The 18,779-nt window shown below is 42.6% G+C and overlaps 1 protein-coding gene across 1 annotated transcript in view; it reads right to left on the reverse strand.

The window, feature by feature from the left end:
- The window catches only part of PLG (plasminogen), a 47,233-nt gene that overhangs the window by 23,802 nt on the left and 4,652 nt on the right, over window positions 1-18,779 (reverse strand). Inside the window, exons 2-10 of the mRNA XM_049905031.1 lie at window positions 18,405-18,540; window positions 16,818-16,924; window positions 12,986-13,100; window positions 10,630-10,769; window positions 8,518-8,638; window positions 6,919-7,037; window positions 5,228-5,390; window positions 4,417-4,553; window positions 719-878 (exon numbers count right to left, since the gene is read on the reverse strand). Coding sequence (XP_049760988.1) covers window positions 719-878; window positions 4,417-4,553; window positions 5,228-5,390; window positions 6,919-7,037; window positions 8,518-8,638; window positions 10,630-10,769; window positions 12,986-13,100; window positions 16,818-16,924; window positions 18,405-18,540 — 1,198 coding nt within the window. The remainder of the gene's footprint in view (window positions 1-718; window positions 879-4,416; window positions 4,554-5,227; window positions 5,391-6,918; window positions 7,038-8,517; window positions 8,639-10,629; window positions 10,770-12,985; window positions 13,101-16,817; window positions 16,925-18,404; window positions 18,541-18,779) is intronic.

The raw sequence follows: 18,779 nt of genomic DNA on the forward strand, positions 1-18,779 counted from the left end.
AGGGAAATTATGGGGTTCACCACATTTGCTTCCCTCTCTAGGGGGTCTCAGTCCTATGCTGCCTGTTGTCTGCCTTCTGGAAGCAGTCTCCCATATATCATATAGATACTTATGGCAGAAAGGCTAGCCTGGTCAGACTTGGTCTTTTGTCCATCTGCCTGCCCAGTTCACCTGTCACCATCTGTACACTTCCTGACTCTCATCTGCCTTCCTGCTTTGGCTCTTCCTATCATAGTAACACTATTCCTTCAGATTACCAGAGCTCAGGACCCAGTGTATCTGTACAGGTCAGATCACACACCTACAAAAACACATGTGACCCATAAACACAAATGGCAAATGCAAACTTCACTTCAGTGGCTGGAGGCTGGAATGATAAAATTCCGTTGTTGAAAGACTGCACTCATGTTTAGCTGGTATTGTGGAATGGTACTGTTTCTAAGATTTTAGTAATTTTTTTCTCCTAATTTTTCCACTAGTAGAACCTCACCACCCCCACCTATCCTGCCCCCATCTGCAAAACTACTCAGGAAACATAGCCAGCCTCTAAGTTCTTATCTCTCAGACATTGCTCAAAAGCAAGGTGCTTGAGACATTTTGTCTCACATTCTGAAGCCAATAGAAGTTTGGTGCTAATAAGTTAGCTTAAAGCATTGCTCTTCTAACAGTTATTTTAAATTGGGTGTTGCTTGTCTTATGGCTAAAATCAAAGACATACGCATCTGGGTAGTTTTCCGGGGTCTTATAATGATGGTGTGGTGTCATAGATAACCAAGACTGACACTTCTTCCCTGTGATTGTAGTGGAGGAGGTTCCTCGATAAGTCTGTCCATTGCCCTGATAGCACTCCTGGACCACAGGGGTTTGTTCAGGTGGCACTGAAATGGAAATAGAAGAGGTCAACTTGAATAATGAATGACTGGAACAGAGAAACGTGTCATTTATTATATGAACAGTGTTCTCGGGACTTACCACTGTGCTTTTTTCTATATTTGTAAAAAGGTGGACATGCAAATAAAACAGTATATCCACAGCATTCTAGAACTTGAATGACCTAATTTTCCTTGGAAATATTTAATATTTAACTCAAAATAGGAGAAAACAAATATAACAGAGTCCTTATTCTTAGAAATTGTACTCATTTACAAGCTCTTTTTCATGGATCTCCAATGGGTGCTCTTGAGAACAATTGGGAGGAAGCCACACTCAGGGTGCAGACTGCAAGTGGTGATTGGCTGTCAGTGGGAGACAGACATGAAACCCTTACACATTTCCTCCAATCCTTTGCTCATACAAAGCAAAAGCCATAAGCTGCTATGGAATAAGGCAGGAGATGCTTCTGTATTCAGAACAGCAGGCAAAGTTCCATTGCTTATGGGAGAGGAGGCAAAAATCTTATTCCCCTAGAGAAGGGACAGGAAACTCTTGTGCCCAGGATCCTGCACTGACACAAAGCAGGAGATGGCTACTCTTCTTCTACGCAAGACCCACCATGGATACAGGTTAGAGTTTGACTCTGTGGGACAGAGGGACAAGAGCACTGAGAAACCCCTGCCTTCAAAGCCCAGGTGCACAGACTTTGTCTAAGGCTGAGGCTGGACTAGGAAAATAAAGAACTCTCCTCCCCCCCCCCGCCCCCACGAAAGTTGAGCGGCCTGTCACTGGGGTGAGATGGAGAGCATGGTTGGGGGGCTCTATGGAACAGGCTTGCAGTGAGTGTTTCTAGCAGGGGGTAGACTGGGAGCACTGAGAAAATGCGTCAACACCCCAGGCTCCACTCTGAGCACAAGATAACAGCAGCCCATTGATGAAGGAGTAATGTCTGTGGTGTACATAAGATAAAAATAGCAGCAATAAAACCCAAATTCACTTTAACTGCCAACTATATAGACTCAATTACCAAACAACATGCTGACAGAAGAGGGGAGCCCATTTCAAAGTGTAAATAATATTTACCACGACCTGTACCGTTCTTCTAGCAAAGTTCAGCATTTGATTAAAAAAAAATTACAAGACACATCAAAAAAGCCAAGCCGGGGGGGGAGGGGGGGGAAGGCGGGAGGATATTTTCCGGTGATAAAGCTATCAATAAGCCAGACTCAGGAATAACTAGATGTGAAAACTGTCAGATTGGAATTGTGTAATAACAATGATTAATATATTGGAGGGTCTTGTGGTAAAGGTGGAAAATATGCATGGATTGGTGGGGAATTTAATTTCAACAAAGGGTGGAAACTATCAAAAAATAAAATGAAAACACTGGAAATAAAAACTATGATACCAGAGATGAAGAATTCCTCCAGTGAGCTGATAAACAGACAACACAATTGAGGAAAGAATCAGTGAACTTGAAAAAAGGTTAGTAGAAATTATCCAAACTGAAACACAAAGAGAAAAAAAGGGAGGGGGGGAGCAGAACAGGCATCCAGGAAATGTGGGACAATATGAAATGGTCTACAATTTGGATAAGTGGAGTCTAAAACGGAGAAGAGAAAGAGAAGGGAAAAAGAAATATTTGAAGGGATAATGGCTGGGAATTTTACAGAATTAATGAAAACCCCATAAAACCAATTGCTATTAATTCCAACTCACAAGGACCCTGTAGGGCAGGGTAGAGCTGCCCCATAGGATTTCCAAGGCTGTAATCTTTATGGAAACAGATTGCCACATCTTTCTCCTGTGGAGTGACTGGTGGGTTTGAACCACTAACCTTTCAGTTAGCAGCTGAGTGCTCCAAGCACTGCACCACCAGAGCTCCTTTAATGAAAACCAACAATCCATACATCCAAAAAGTTCAGAAAACTCCAAGCAGGATAAATGCAAATAATAAATAAGCACACCTACACACTCTGTAGCACACCTACACACTCTGTAGTCAAACTGCTGAAAACCAAAGATGAAAGTCTTAAAGGCAGACAGAAAAAAAAAAAAAGAAACATTAAATATGGAGATCAGATTTCTGGTCAGAAACTATTCAAAACAGAAGATAATAAGTAGCATCTTTAAAGTGGTGAAAGAAAAAAACTATCAACCCTGTCAACCCAGAGTTCTATAGCTGACAAAATTATGTTTTAAAACTGAAAAAGACAAAATAAAGGGGTTGAAAGATTTCCTCACCAGCAGACCTGTGCTGTAAAAATATTCAGAGAAGTTTTTTCAGAAGGAATATGACATTTGGATCTATACAAAGAAAAGATCATCAGAAGTGATAAAGGTAAATGTAAAAGATATTTTTCATTTATAACTAAAAGATGACTGTTCAGGGCAAAAAAAAAGTATCACTCTATTATGGCATTTGTAACATAATGGAAGTAAATTATTTGAGAACAATAGCACAACATTTGGGAGGGAGGAAACTGAAGTATGCTGTTTTAAGTTTCTTACATTTTACATGAAATAGAATAATCTTATGTGAAGGTGAACTATTTTCACATAATATTCTAAAATGTATTTTATAAACTGGAGAAACTACTAAAAATATTAAAAATAGGTTTAACTAATAAGCAAATTAAAAAAAAAAAACCAAAAACCAAACCCATTGCCGTCAAGTCGATTCCAACTCATAGAGACCCTATAGGACAGAATAGAACTGACCCATACAGTTTCCAAGGAGCGCCTGGTGGATTTGAAATGCTGACCCTTTGATTAGCAGCCATAGCTTTTAACCACTACACCATCAGGGTTTCCAATAAGCAAATAGTCCAGATTAAATACAATCATGAAGATATTCAAGTGAAGGCAGAAAAAGAAGAAAAAAGGGATAAAGTTCAAACAGGACAAATAGAAACTGACTATATAGTAGATTTAAATCCAGCTATATTAATCGTTACATTAAATGCAAATGGCCTAAATACCCCAATTAAAAGGCTGAGAAAAACATAATTCTACAAACACTAATGAAAAGAGGCTGTATTAATATCAGCTAATGTAGACTTCAGAACAAGGAATAGTCCCAGAAATAATGAGCAACATTACAAAATGATAAAGGGGTCATTTCATCAAGAAGACATGCTAATCCCATATATGTATGTACCTAATGGATCTTCAAAATGTGTACAACAAAAAGAACTGAAAAGAGGAATAGTTGAAAGCATCGCTATTCATCTCTCATCAGTAGAACAAGGAGGTAGAAGATCAGTTAGAAGACAGAAGAGCTAAGCAACAACGACTTGACCTAATTGACCTTCACAGAACAAGCCCCGAACATCAGCAGAACTCACATTCTTTTCAAGAGCACGTAAAACATCCCCAAGATAGGACATACTCTGAACCACAACACAAACCTCACAGAGAGCATGTTCTCTGACCACCACAGAATTAAACTATAAATAAAACTATTGCATACTGTGATGACCCCACTGGGTAGACAAAGAGGGCCTTTGGGGCCCTGAGGCAGCTCCCATTATCCTTTCTTACATATTGCCTCCGTGGATGATGCGGATGAATCGCAGGATGGTACATTGCAGTGTTCCCATCTCACATCGACGTTGGTTGTGTAGCACCAAGGGGTGCTTTCTCCATCAGGGTTACGACAGTAGTTTTCATCCAGATTTCTGAAAAAGAAATGATTGTGTCTCAGGCTTTTCAAAAAGGCTACATAAATAAACAGACAAGGCACATGCATGCTTGTCAATGGTGATACTGGATATGTATTCAGTAATGCTCTATTGTTATACAGCCTCAGTGACAGAGGCCAGAGAGAAGCTGAAGCAGAGCAGGGTTCACAGGATTGTGGCACAGATGCTTCTCCCGGGTGAATGGTCGAAATATATTCCTTGACTTTGTCTAGTCAAGCAAAGTAGATCTTTTGCTACGTGCTGGACATTGTGCTATATGCTGAATATACGACGGGCATTTTACACACAGTTCTGCCTCCAAGAAGCGTAGATGCCAGCTATGGATTTTAAGTGTTATAGGGCAGTGGTTATCAAACTCTAGTGTGCATTTAGTGCAGGGCTCATCAAAACAGATTTGTGGGACCTGGCTCGTAGGTCTGGAGTAGGGCCGAGTATCTGAATTTCTAACAAATTCCTAGTGATGAGGATGCTACTGGTCTAGGGAACCACACTTTGTGAGCCAGTATTAAAGGAAAATCAGTGCTGAATTTCACTTCCCTTGCATGCGATTCAACACTTTTCACTCCAGAATACTTTAGTCCTGGGTTCGTATAATACCTAGAACTAAGGCCCGAGAGTGAGACAGGGAATGACACCAGCAGGGGACATACTTGCAGGGAAAGTTCTGCGGGGTCCTGTTGTGCTTGTGGGGGGTCTGCTCGCTCCAGCGCTGACAGGTGTGCCCAGATGCCGTAATGGCCACATTCCCTCGATAGGTTTCACCTTTTCCCTTCAGACACTGATGTGTCGGACCAGATGGTGGTGGCGATGTTGCTTGAATAAGGAAGATAAATCATAGTGAGTTTTTCTGAAATGAAGAATGCTCAGGCAGACTTTACAGGGAGAGGGGTGCAGGGACATCAGCCTATCTCCTTTGCTGCCCATCCTCTCAGAATTTGACACTTGAAAATTGTTGATCCGTTTCAGAAGAAGTAGATCGGGTAGAATCTATGTCTGTGAGGGCGTCTCATGAGGAAGTCCTTCAGAGGCTAGGCCCTCGGAGTAGAGGCTTCCTTCTTGATTCTCTTTCCTCAGTTCCTCATTATGTGGTATCGATATGTGTCAGCTCCCCTGCCCCACCCCGAACCCTTACATATGCCAGTGGATGATCCAAGTCCTTTTTGAAGACTAAATTAGTCCCTGAGTAAACATTAACTGAATGACATCCAGTACTCCAGAAAGCCAAACAACAGAAAGTTTATGGAAAGAAGACAATGTCTCTAAGGAAAGGTGTGTGCATCCAGAAATAAGGAAATTCTTGAGAAAAGAAAAATAAGGGAAAAAAAAGGCAAGAAGAGAAGCTGGTGTTCCTAAAGAGGGGGAATCCGTGAGGACCTGCCTTTTCCCAAAGGCCTGGCCATCAGAGCAGAGGAAGGGAAGCCAGCCACCAGGGCCTGCCGAGTTCTTCTCACCCCTGATGACTGTCTTTGTCTAAATTCTTAGGCCCATGCTTCAAATTCTCATAGAAGGAAAAGCTTATAGAATTGTTCCTTCTAAATTGTTCCTACTAGGTCTGCCATTTCTCTTCCCCCTGGACACGTTTCCCCTCCACTCCCCCACAAGGTGGAAATACTGAAAAACTGGGTACCCGAGACCCCCTTTGCTGACAAAGGAACAACTAGAAAGAACTCTAGTTGATAACAAGATCCACAGACCAGAATGCCAGCGATGCCATCCAAGAGCCAACATTTAACTGTACTCCTGAGAGGCAGAAGTCTCTGATAGGAAAAAGCATGATAAAAACATGATAAATGGATATTCTGATCAACTATCTACAGTTATCAATTAAGCCAGCTGCCATCAAGTCAGCTCCGACTCATGGCGGCATCACGTGTGTCAGAGTAGGACTATGGTCCAGAGAATTTTTACTGGCTGATTTTTTGAAAAGAGATCATCAGGGCTTTCTTCTGAGGTAACTCTGGGTGGACTCCAACCTCTTGATTAGTACCTACATGCTTTAACCATTTGCATAAAAGAACAATAACATCCCACAGGACTTTTAGGCACAGTGTTGTGTGTCATCCAGTTGATTCTGACTCATAGTAACACTATAGGACAGAGTAGAACTGCCCCATAGGGTTTCCCAGGCTGTAACCTCTAAGGGAGCAGATGGCCAGGTCTTTTACCCAGTGGAGTGGTTGGTAGATTCGAACCACAACCTTTCGGTTAGTAGCCCAAGCACTTAACCATTGCACCACCAGGGCTCCTTTGAGGCACAGTACTCAGGCACTAATGTTTTTTCCCTGATTCCCAGAGTAGACAAGGTCAGGAGCCCTAACTCCTTGGGATGAGTCATACTCACTGCAGCGGGGGATGTCGCAGAACTCCCAGCGCTTGTTGAGGTCCATGGTGAAGCACCATGGGCGGGGCTCCCCATCAGGGTTTCGGCAGTAATTCATTTTCAGGTTCTTGTTGGGAAATCTGAATGGGCGAGAGGGATTTCATAGCACTTGACATTGACAGTCGCTGATGAGAAGATTCTTAATTGCGGCAACGTTGAGCACCTACTATGTGCCAAGCACAGGCAGGCACCTGGATGAAGCATCCCTGTGGGCTGTCATTGAAAAGATGGTCATCTAGTAAAAGATTAGCTCAGTACGCCAAGGATTTTTTTTTTAACAGTTTGCACATGTAAAAAATCACTGAGCAGGCTCAGGAACTTCACTGTTTGGGCCATCTTGAAAGCCGATGTAAGCAAACTCCAGTTACACAGCTGCAGAATAACAATTTCCAAAACACAAAGTCCTCACTGATGAAAGATAGTCATTCAGTGCACAGTACAGCCGAGAGGCTGACATCTTCATATCCTAGGCATGGTCCCTCTAGTCTGCTGGGTTCTCTCTTGCTTTCATTTCAGCCTGCAGGAACTGAGAGCAGTGCACTGTGCCCCATTAGCCCCTGTCCCTAGAGAATGGGGTGAGGTCCCTCAGCCCCCCTTCACAGCAACCTGGTGCCTAAGGCCATTAGACACATCGTGCCCATGGCCTCTGGGCTGGTCCCATGTCCTTCCCTGAGACTCAAGTGTTCAGTCAGGATGGATGGAGCAGCCAAAGAAATCCTCTTCTATTTTCCCAGAAGTGGATTTACCTAGTTTTGGGCCTTGGGGCCTTTACTGTATTTCTCTTTGGAAGGAAAATTACGGCCTCTCTGCGTTGAGCTAGCTACTTGGGATGGGAGCTGCAAAAATCCAGTGGAGTTGCTTTCCACAGTGGAAGTGCTTTCCACACTTTGGCAGTTCTTAGACGCCCCTTTATGGCCCTTCAGACACCAAAGAATGAAGAAAAAGATCAGACGCAGCAGCAGAGTGGGAGGCGTTTTCCAGTATAATGAGTGTGAAATGTAACACTCAGAAAACCTTACTCAGGGAATCAGCACTACCTTCTAGGAAAGGAACTCATTCCTTTTTAAGTGAATTCCTTTTTCCCCACTGCAGAAAAACGCACCAACGTAAATACACATCAAACGTCAGGGGATTCACAGAACCCCTGAAGGCCACCCATAAATCAAGGTGAAGAAGCCGCGAGCCTCGCTGGTATAAAGAGAAGGGAGTAAACAGGAGGCAGAAAATGTCTGGAGAATACGCAAGTGACATATCTGTATTTTCTCAAATTTGAATGTGCATACACCCATCACTGGGGAACTTGTTAAACTGCAGATCCAGACTCAGTGGGTCTGAGATCCTGCGTTTCTAGCAGGCTCTCAGGGACCCCATTTTGAGTAGGACGAACGTGTATTCCACTTGCATCCGGGTGGGAGGATGCAAGCTCAGAAGTTCAAAAGTCTCGGGTATGTTCATTTCTGAGTCATCCTAGAATATGTCACAACAACAACGTCTGACAGAGCGACAGCGTCTTTAACATCTCACTCCCCCACCGTCCCCCCCAACCCCCAAGGGACTTACTTGGAAGGAAGGTATCCATGAGCATGTGGGCTCTGAGAGTCCCAGGCCTGGCAGTCAAGTCCGGATACGGTCTTGGAAATTTTGCCCTGATAGTTTTCTCCACTACAGTGCATGCATTCATCTGGACAGAGAGGGGAAGAAGGAAAGAAGGGAAAAAGAAACTGGAACGGATGAAGCAAAAAGATAGTGAAAGATAGATCCCACTAGAAATACCTCAAATACCATTGCCACTTAATTCATGTGCAGTTTCCAACAGTCACTAGAAAACCTGGCGATAAACACTCAGAATTTTCCAACACAACCCAAAGTGTCATTCTTTCTTCCAAGTGGTAGAATGACCGTATTTTGGTCAATATCCCCTCGACTATTGTAGTCATGACCGAATTCAGAAATTCTACAATACCAAGTCCTCAATCTGGGAGCCCCAGGCCCTGGGGGGGCGGAGTGTGTGCACATATTCTCAGAAGTCTGTGATTCCGTCTTAGAACGTGTAAATATTTGGTGTCTTGGTTTCAATAATCACCTTAGAAATTTTCTATGAAATGATTCTCTTCGCATGGGTGACCACCAAATATGCTGGCAAAGTCCTCAGATCTCAAGGATGGCATTTTTGTGTGTCTTGATGACCTCGTTGGAGAACAGTATTCACCTAGAGTGACAGGGCTTCCCTTCCCTCAACAATACAGTTGAGACTCACGACTGGCTGTTTTTCGTTTCCTTTTGGAAACTTTTTGGCAACCCTGGTGGTGTAGTGGTTAAGGGCTATAGCTGCTAACCAAAAGGTCAGCAGTTGAAATCCACCAAGCACTCCTTGGAAACTCTATGGGGCAGCTTTACTCTGTCCTATAGGGTTTTTTTTTTTTTATAGGGTTGCTATAAGTCAGAATCAACTTGATGGCAATGGTTTTTTTTTTTTTTTTTAATGGAAGCTTTGGTTTGGAATATCAAACTGTGATTAAAATAAGACAGTGTAGCAGAATAATGTATTACTTTAACCTTATTAAAAAAATTTTTTTTTTTTTGGTTAATAAGGAAAAGAGAGGCAGAGCTAATACAAAAAATATGCATTCATGTCAGCCTGTTGCCGTCAAGTCGATTCCAACACATAGCGAAGGAGTAGAACTGCCCCATAGGGTTTCTAAGGAGCGACTGGTGGATTTGAACTGCCATCCTGTTGGTTAGCTGCTGAACTCTTAACCACTGCGCCACCAGGGTTTCCATAGTAAGGGCTAAATGACCTGCAGATAAAGGATCACCTATGGTTCAAACAGATAAAAGCAGCGGGGGATCTGAGCTGTCACCTAGTATTAGTTCCACTTTCCAAACAGGGATGTTGCACACCCTTCCCCCACCCCTTAATTCATTCCCATTTGCAGCTGTAAATGAAGCAGTAAATGTGAAATGAAGAAAGCTTTTTTGATATAATGCCTTTTGAATTTTCAGCATTGAACTTTGAGGTGCACTATTCAATTGATCAGAGCCCTGGTGGTGTAGTGGTTAAGAGCTCAGCTGCTAACCAAATGGTTGGCAGTTCGAATCCACCAGCCACTCCTTGGAAGTGCAATGCGGCAGCTCTACTCTGTTCTATAGGGTTGCTATGAGTCGGAATCGACATGATGGCAGTGGATTTGGTTTGATTTTTTGGCCAGGCCATTAAAATAATGAATTGCTGACTTAAGAATTGGTTCGTTGTCTAGGTTCAACAAAACAATAAAATCTACCACGTTAAATTCATACTGTTCATTTGAATTTTATTGATTCTGTAGTTTAATTTTAATCATTTTGTAGTTTCATTTTAATCATTTAACTGCAATTTTTTTGTTTCAGATTATGTACTAGTTAATAAGAATAGGAAGTTTATCTCTAAAGTTTTGTCTAGTTTTATATTTGTACATCTGCAAGTAACGTTTTTAATAAAAGTAACTTAAGGCAATTTGGGGGGCAGGGTCCCGAGATAATTTTTTTCCTTTCCACCAGGGGCATCCAATTATTCGGTTTTGTCAAAGGCTGCACTAATTGACCATTAATAATATCTCTGTGGGAAATGGCTTTACACCAAGTTCTTCACAGATGAAGGGCCGTGGTGAGACTGTTTTCTAGAGGTATCCTGACCTTCACACTCGGGAATGTCACAGAATTCAAATCTGACGTCTGGGTTGGTGGTGTAGCACCACGGACCATGCTGGTCGTTGTCTGGGTTCCGGCAGTAGTTTTCCTCCAGTCCCTCGGATGGGTATTTTTCAGGAATATATCTGTGTAGAGTGGAAAAGAGGCACTTTGACTGGCAGTATTTAAAAAAATGAGCGTTTTGTCAGCAAGTTGGGATAAGATGCTCTCTATGTCCCATCTGAAATGTCAGTTTCTGTCATCCCGGCACATTCCAGTTTGCAGTTGCGCGGTGGTGTCAGAATTTCAGAGGTTGACTGTTCCAGGTACCGTAGCTAATGTTATCGTTATTGCTATATTGTCAGGCAAGCCTTAGATGTAGAGCCAAAGCATTTTTATGCATAGTCAGTAGAAGTGCAAAGGCCTCTGGAGCTTGCCAGATTTGTATTTGTTCCAAACATCTGCTTTTATCAATTACCCTTCTCTCTGTAAAAATAATAGTGGTTAAATACCAATTTTTTAGTCTCTGTGAACTATGTCGTAGGCATTACATTAAAATCTTTCTATACATTCTCTCACTGAGTCTTAATAAAAACCTTACCAACCCCAAAAAGCCCATTGCTGTCGAGTCGATTCCGACTCATAGCGACCCTGTAGGATAGAGTAGAAAAGCCCCATAGAGTTTCCAAGGAGTGCCTGAAAACCCTACCAGGAGGGTGTTGTTATCCCTATTTTACAGATGAGGAAACGAAGGTGCAGCCATGCAAAACAAAATAAAACCCGAATGAATCCGTAGCAGATCAAAGAGCCAGAGCCATCTGAGTCCGAGCACGATAGTCTCTCAGACACATAGCCTGAGTTAACTGGGCTCGAGAGTGGGGATGTTAATTTCGTTTTCAGTTCTAGTGATGAGTTGCTGTGTGGAGGTAACAAATTAGAGAAAAGTCAGAAGACTTTGTCTCTAAACAGACAAGTTTTGGTTCTGGTTCTTCCAAGTACCCTGTTTGGGGGCTTAGTAAATGGCCCCCTCTCAGGGCCTCAGTTTACCCATCTGTAATGGTGAAGAGGGCCTAGATTTTCTCTGAGGCCCCTGACATCTATGATTTGGATGTTTGGTTTCACTGCAGCTCTATGAGTCTAACGGGAGCCCTCATAGTGTAGTGGTTAAGAGCTTGGCTGCTAACCAACAGGCCAGCAGTTTGAATCCACTAGCTGCTCTTTGAAAACCCTATGGGGAAGTTCTGCTCTGTCCTACAGGGTTGCTATGAGTTGGAATTGACTCGACAGCAACAGGTTTGTTTGTTTGTTTTTTTAATGAGCCTAACGTTTGTTTTATCTAATAGGGAAAATTGGATCTGCTAATCTCATAGGAATACAATAAAGGAAACTTGTTGGGAGGGGGAACAAACACTAAATTTCTACTTAAGTGTTGTTACTGAGAGTATAAGGCCACCTAGTGTCATATGGGGGGGTGACACTAAAATAAGTAACAAAAGCTGTGAGATTGTCCATTTTTTATTTATATTTTACTCTTTTGCTTCAGTGGGTTCAATGTCGAGGTGAACATGGGATCAGAGGTGTAACTTGGTATGTCTGAGTTAGACTAACTCAGTTCTAAACATAGTCATATTTCATCTTTACTCAGACTCAATCCAGAATTCATGGTTTGATTGTTCTTTTTTGCTAGTTGGCCTTTTATGTTCTAGGTCTTCCAGAAAGCTATGTACACTAAACAGAAAGCATCCATTTTCTGTACTTCTGTTATAAATAATTGAACTATTCTAAATTAACTATTCTACATTAACATTATTATGGATTGCCTTGTGTCCTCCAAAAAGGTATGCTGAAGTTCTATCCCCAGTACCTGTGAACTTGATCTTATTTGAAAATAGATTCTTTCTTTGAAGATGTGATCAGTTAATTAGGTCACACCAGAGAAGGGTGGGTCCTAATCTTTCTGAGTGGTATCTTTTATTACAAAAGGGAGACCAGATGAGGGGAGAGACTCACACAAAGGAAAGACAGACAGGGTGTGAAAATGCTTGAGAGAGCCAAGAGACGCCTGGGGCTACCAGAAGCTGGAAGAGACAGGGAAGGACCTTCCCCTAGAGACTTCGGAGAGAGCCTGGCCCTACCGATGCCCCATATTTGGACTTCCAGCCTCCAGAACTACAGGACAATAAGTTTCTGTTCTTTAAAGCCACCCACTCTGTGGTACCTTGTGAGAGCAGCACTAGGAAACCAAGACAAACGCTGATGTCAAGTTCTCTCCTACCTCCCGTAGCGTATGTGCTTAGATTGCGAGGTCATGGAATCATTGCAAACACAAAAGGGGAACACAGAGATGAAAAAAAAGTCTTACTTGGGTACGTGAGGAAAGTTATCGCTCCACTTCTGGCAGGCTAACCCACTTCTAGTTTTGGCCATGGTACCCCTGTAGCTCTTTCCATTTCCGGTCTTGCACTCTGAAAGATATACTGAAAGGAAGCCTGGGTGAGTGTCAACTTGCTCTGTCAGAAGTCTAAGGAGGAGGCCGTACTGATAGGGCACCTGGGAGAAAGACCTCGCACTGCTGCAGAAGGGAAAAAAGAACCAGAATCAACCATCTTCCTGAGGTCTAAAAAGACTGTCTCACATGCCTGTCTGAGAGTTGAAGTGAACGCAGCTGTCTGGCACTCTGATTTATTTATTTTCCAGAGCTATTTGCTGGGCCCCTCCGTGCACATGCCCGGTGCTGGGGACACCATGGAGTACAGAACAGGGCACGTTCCTCCTGTTTGGAGTCGGGACAGGGTGACAGAGTAACCAAGGAAACAAATTATGAAAGGAGATGCCTTCATGGGGACATGTGTTATGGAGAAAATAAGCAGCATGTTGAGATGGGATGACAGGAATAGGGGTTTGAGACAGGGTGGGCAGAAGTGGAAAGAGATCCAGGACATGTCTATTTTTTGAGGCTGCCAGAATTTTAAATATGAAAAAGTGCCAAACAGGATTATAAAATTGTGGTCTATGTTAAACGTACACAGTAGAAGTTAATCAACCCAGATTAGCCGATGGGCTGTGTCATGTCTCTAAAACACACTGCCTGGTGCCCACAGGGGTCAGCTGAGCACTGTGGCTGGAGGGCCACTTTCCTACCAGTTGGAACCAAGAGTTGAACCAAGAGTTGAACCAAGAGTCCGTCATTTTTATTGTTAAACTTCGTATCCAGTTATATTTCATTAAAAATGATCTGAACTGAGACATGAATGTGAAAAGAAATACAGCGATTGTTCTGCTTGTTCATTTTTGACGAAGTTGGTACTTTTAAGGACTGGAAAGAGTTGAATAATTTTAGCAGTTGCTGTCAGATCCACTGAGGGCGAGTCAACTGTATGAGTTTGGGGGAAAATCATAGAAATTCCAAAGGTATTCTGCTGTCAGACTGATGAATGTCTCTAGAGCTTGCTCCGCGACAGAGAGAAACTGATTATTCTATGCAATGTGGGAGAGGATAGTTTATGCAAGAAGTGCAACCAACAACTCTTGTTTGTGGATCCATATTTAAAAAAGAAAAAAAAATTTCCTGCTCACCATCAAAAAAATGCTAACATTATGTTTTCAATGAAAATATAAAATGTTTAATGTATATATGTGTCATCTTTTATGATAACCCTCTGTAACCAAGTTTTAAAATCAATTGATCAATACCGAGGGAAAATACTTCTAATATTAAAACAACAACAATGAAAAAGCTGTTGCTATCAAGCCAGTTCTGACCCATGGCGACCCCCCGTGTGACAGAATAGAGCTGTGCTCCGTAGGATTTTCAATGACTGATTTTTTGGAAGCAGATCACCAGGCCTTTCTTCCTAGGTGCCTCTGGGTGGACTCAAACCTCCAATCCTTCAGTTAACAGCCAATTGCGTTAACCATTTGCACCACCCAGGGGTTCCACTTCTAATAAACCTGTAGCAAACTAATGCTTTTACCCCAACGCTATGTAACATTATCACGAATGCATCTGCATTTAGATACACTATTACATTAGACATATTTTGTTTATCAAAAGGGCGAACTCAAGGTACTTTGTGAAAAGGAGGCCTAGGAATTGGGCAAGGCTATTGAAAGGAGGTGACACTGCACTGAACGAGGAGAAGCAGCTGGCCACGAGCAGGGCAGAGGTGAAGGGGGTCCAGGTGGAGGGAGGGGTGTGATCACCAAGTCTGAGGAACAGAGATACTGCCCAGGTAGCCGAAGCTTCCTGAGTCAAGCAGACAGTGGCCACTGGGGGTTAGATGATGCAAAGGCAGGTTATCAGTAGTATTTGGTATAAGCATTGGATTTTATTCCATATGCACGCCCAAGGGTTTTAAGCGGGGAAGTTAGGTTTTAAAGCCATACTCTGGCCGCTCAGGTTGCAAGCGGGCTGACTACGGCAGTGGCCCCTGCTGGAGTCGATGGCGGCTTGGATTGGGGGGCAGCAGTGGGCATGCAGCAGATGTCATTATGGTCTGACACCGATCGCTTCCCAGAAAAATGAGGCAGAGACTCTGGCAATGGGTCGATATTCCACGGTAAAGAAGCAAACGCCAGGACTGACCGGACTTTTGACCTCTTACCTCTGGTGTTTGTATGTACCCATCCGAGTTTACGTAACCTTTCGATCCTTTCCTTCACCTTGAACAACAAGCAACTTCAAACTAGTCCTTTTGGTTAACGATTTACAAATGACATATTGAAATGTCTGCGTTTCCTAAGAAGAATCCTACCGTAGATATACGTTACTAATCTGGAGGATAGTATGTAATCCTATTTATCTCATCCTTTAATCACTATTGGTAAAAACTATTAACTTCAACAGATAAATTTAAAATTTAATCTGTACTTTAATCTCAAGAATTAGAGATAAACAGGGATGAGGAAAGGAGAGCAACAGCGACCCAGCTAATTAAACCTTAAACCTAAGAAGAGGAATCAACGCATAGAAATAACCCTAACCTAAAGAAAAACTTTTAAAAATCTTATTTGGAGTTTTGCAGCAAGCTTGGAAAGAACGTTGCAAAGCATTGTCAATACTATATGGACTACATGAAATAGGATGCTGCTGCAGTCCCTGGGTAGTACCCAAAGGTTGGCAGTTTGAACCTACCCAGAGGTGCCTCAGAAGAAACGTCCCGGAAGCACGGTTCTGTTTTATGGATCACAGCTCTACTGTGCACACGCAGTGTCCCCAAGAATCTAAACCGACTTGACAGCAACTGGTATGGGTTTTTTGCTCTGGTCTCCTTTAACACCCTCAGTTACAGAATATTTGAACTACTAAGTTGTTACTGGTGGCGCAGTGGTTAAAAGCTCAGCTGCTAACCAAAAGGCCAGCAGTTCGAATCCACTAGCCACTCCTTGGAAACCCTGTGGGGGCAGTTCTACTCTGTCCTACAAGGTCGCTCTGCGTCAGAATTGACTCGACAGCAGTGGGTTTGGCTTTTTGGCTTTAATACCATTAGCAAGTAATAGACTAGGAAATAGTTTTAACAGTGCCATGTTGTTGTTAGGTGCTGTCCAGTCGGTTCCCCCTCATAGCGACCGTACATACAGCAGAACAAAACACTGCTCGGTCCTGTGCCATCCTCACAATCGTCGTACATTCATTAAAATCTCCATAGTTATCTCATGGAGTGTTTGTAAAAAGACCTGTGATTTCTATAGGAATCCAAGCCTCCTCTGTCCTAAACAATAGGAAACTATGGAGGAGCCTGAGGGGATAAACAGCATGACCAAAAAAGTGGAAAATTAAGATTAAAAACAAGGACACTGTCTCTATCCAACTGTTACTGTGGCCAACGGCCACAACCCACCCCTCTCACTTCAGAACAAGAAGCCAAGATCATAAGGAACTTTTAGACTCCCCACCACCTCCCTAAAGTAATAAAATTAAATTTTGAGTGTCTCATTTTCAGGGTCATAGAGGTAGAAATCAATCAAATCAGAACACAGGAAACACGGGTGGTGAAGTGATGTGGTCAAGCCACCATAGCTGGTTAGTGGCCACGCCCCGTCCTGACTAAGAATTCAGTTCACCATACCATAGTGCCTTCGTTCTCTGGCGTCATAAATTAAAGAGATGAAACAAAAGGGTGTGGTGGTGGGGGTAGGGAAGGGAAGGAAGAGAAGAAGGGAAAGAAAGGAAGAAGAGAAAACATCACACGCACTTTTCTTTTCAAATAAAATGACATCTCTCCTCCTGTTGATGGTGGAAGACTTCCTGTTTTCAGCCATTATCACACATTGTTGCTCTTTACTGTGGTATTGGAATGATCTGCAGGAAAAAAGAAAAGTCAGGAAATGCCACATTTTCCCCCTTATTTAAGGATAGCAAGCATTTGTGCATAAGCCTGACACAGCAGCAACACCAAAGACAATTGTATCTGCTGATGGGTCAGGGAGCTGGGAAGCAGCACCTCTCGGATCATTTTGGCGCAGTATCAGTGCTGAAAATGAACTCATCATCGTGGCGGTGACTCTTGTTTTCTCATACCTTCTCCCTCCGAATTTTCTCTTCTTTCTGTATCAACCGTTTTATTTTTTCTTCACTCAGATTTTAAATTGTATTAAGAGCCAGAATATTTGCTTTTGTGTTGGAAAGAAGCAACTCTGATTGCTTGTAATGACCATTACATTGTGTAGATGGTCTACATGACTTGGTGACTCCATCTCTACATTCTCCCCACCCCACCCTACTCCTTACCCCATCAGCATGGTCTATCGTGGATGCTCAGTCTGGCCGTCAAACCATCCACAGTCTACCTTTCCAGCCTGCTCTCCCACTAGAACCCTACCTGAGCCCTTCGTGGTACCCAAATCAGTCTATTCATTGTCCCTGTCTCAGAGTTCATGGCCATGCCTCCATGCCTTGTTGGGGCTTATCAAGATCTTTCCCACCCTTCAAAGCCCAGCTCAATCCCCACCTCTTCCAGGAGGTCCTTTCTAGTGGTCCAACCCTTAGGAATTGTTCTTTCCTCTGAATCTTTATAGAGCATGAATTGATCATGCCACTTCCATGTGCCAGATACTTATCAGCACTTGGCATTAGCTGCCATGTGTGTATCCAAACCCGTTGCTGTTGAGTCGATTCCAACTCATAGTGACCCTATAGGATAGAGTAGAGCTGCTCCATAGGGTTTCCAAGGAGCACCTGGTGGATTTGAACTGCCAATCTTTTTGATCAGCAGCCTGAGCTCTTAACCACTATGCCACCAGGGCCCCTGTATATGGATGGATGTATGTATGTATATATATATATATATATATATATGTGTGTGTATATATATGTATACACATATATATACACATATATTTAAGTTTTTACATTATATCCAGTTTCTGTGACTAGACCATAAATACAAAAGGGCAGGAACTGGACCCCGTATCTACTTCCTTCGTCCTTAGGGCCTAGGACAAACTTGCCTTCACATGACCCTCATTAAATATTTATTAATGATGATATTAAAAAGTAGAACTCAGAACAATGGTTGCTAATGTTTATGTCATGTATGGAAATAAATAGTTTCCTTTCAAGTGTTTTCCTAAAGTGGACACTAAAAAACTTAGCAAGAAACTGCTGGTCTGCTTTCAGGTTCAGGGAGCAAATACAGATTCCAAATTCTGATTCCACACACTTCCCTCTTTCCTCCTAAGTCTGTTTCTGTTAATAAATCCATGAGTAAACGTCTTGTCATCAAAACAATAGTGTCTCAAACAGCGCGATTTCTGCGTGGCTGCAATGGTGACAAAAATACCTGCAAATGAACTCGGTTTCCTCCTCGCATTTTGTCACACATTCACTTATGCTTCCTGCTTCTAGATGCTTCTTCATGCCACTAAAGAGGGAAGCCCCTTCAGTATTTACGTAGTTCTCCAGGGAGCCTCCTCGACCTAAAGGGGAGAATAAAAGTGGGACAACTGATCAGATCAATTAACGCCATTGCCAGCTTTGTGTCCATGCAATTAAACTGGCTGCGTTTTTAGAAGTAGAATGGGTGGCCATGAATAAAAATATTTAGTCCAGAAAAATTCCACTAATAGATTGCGTTATATTAGTAAATTAACTAGATTAATAAATTACAGCTACTTAACAGCTCTGTTACCATATTACTGGATAAGAAACTGCCTAT

Source organism: Elephas maximus, chromosome 1 (assembly GCF_024166365.1).
Source record: "Elephas maximus indicus isolate mEleMax1 chromosome 1, mEleMax1 primary haplotype, whole genome shotgun sequence".
NCBI lineage: Eukaryota > Metazoa > Chordata > Mammalia > Proboscidea > Elephantidae > Elephas > Elephas maximus.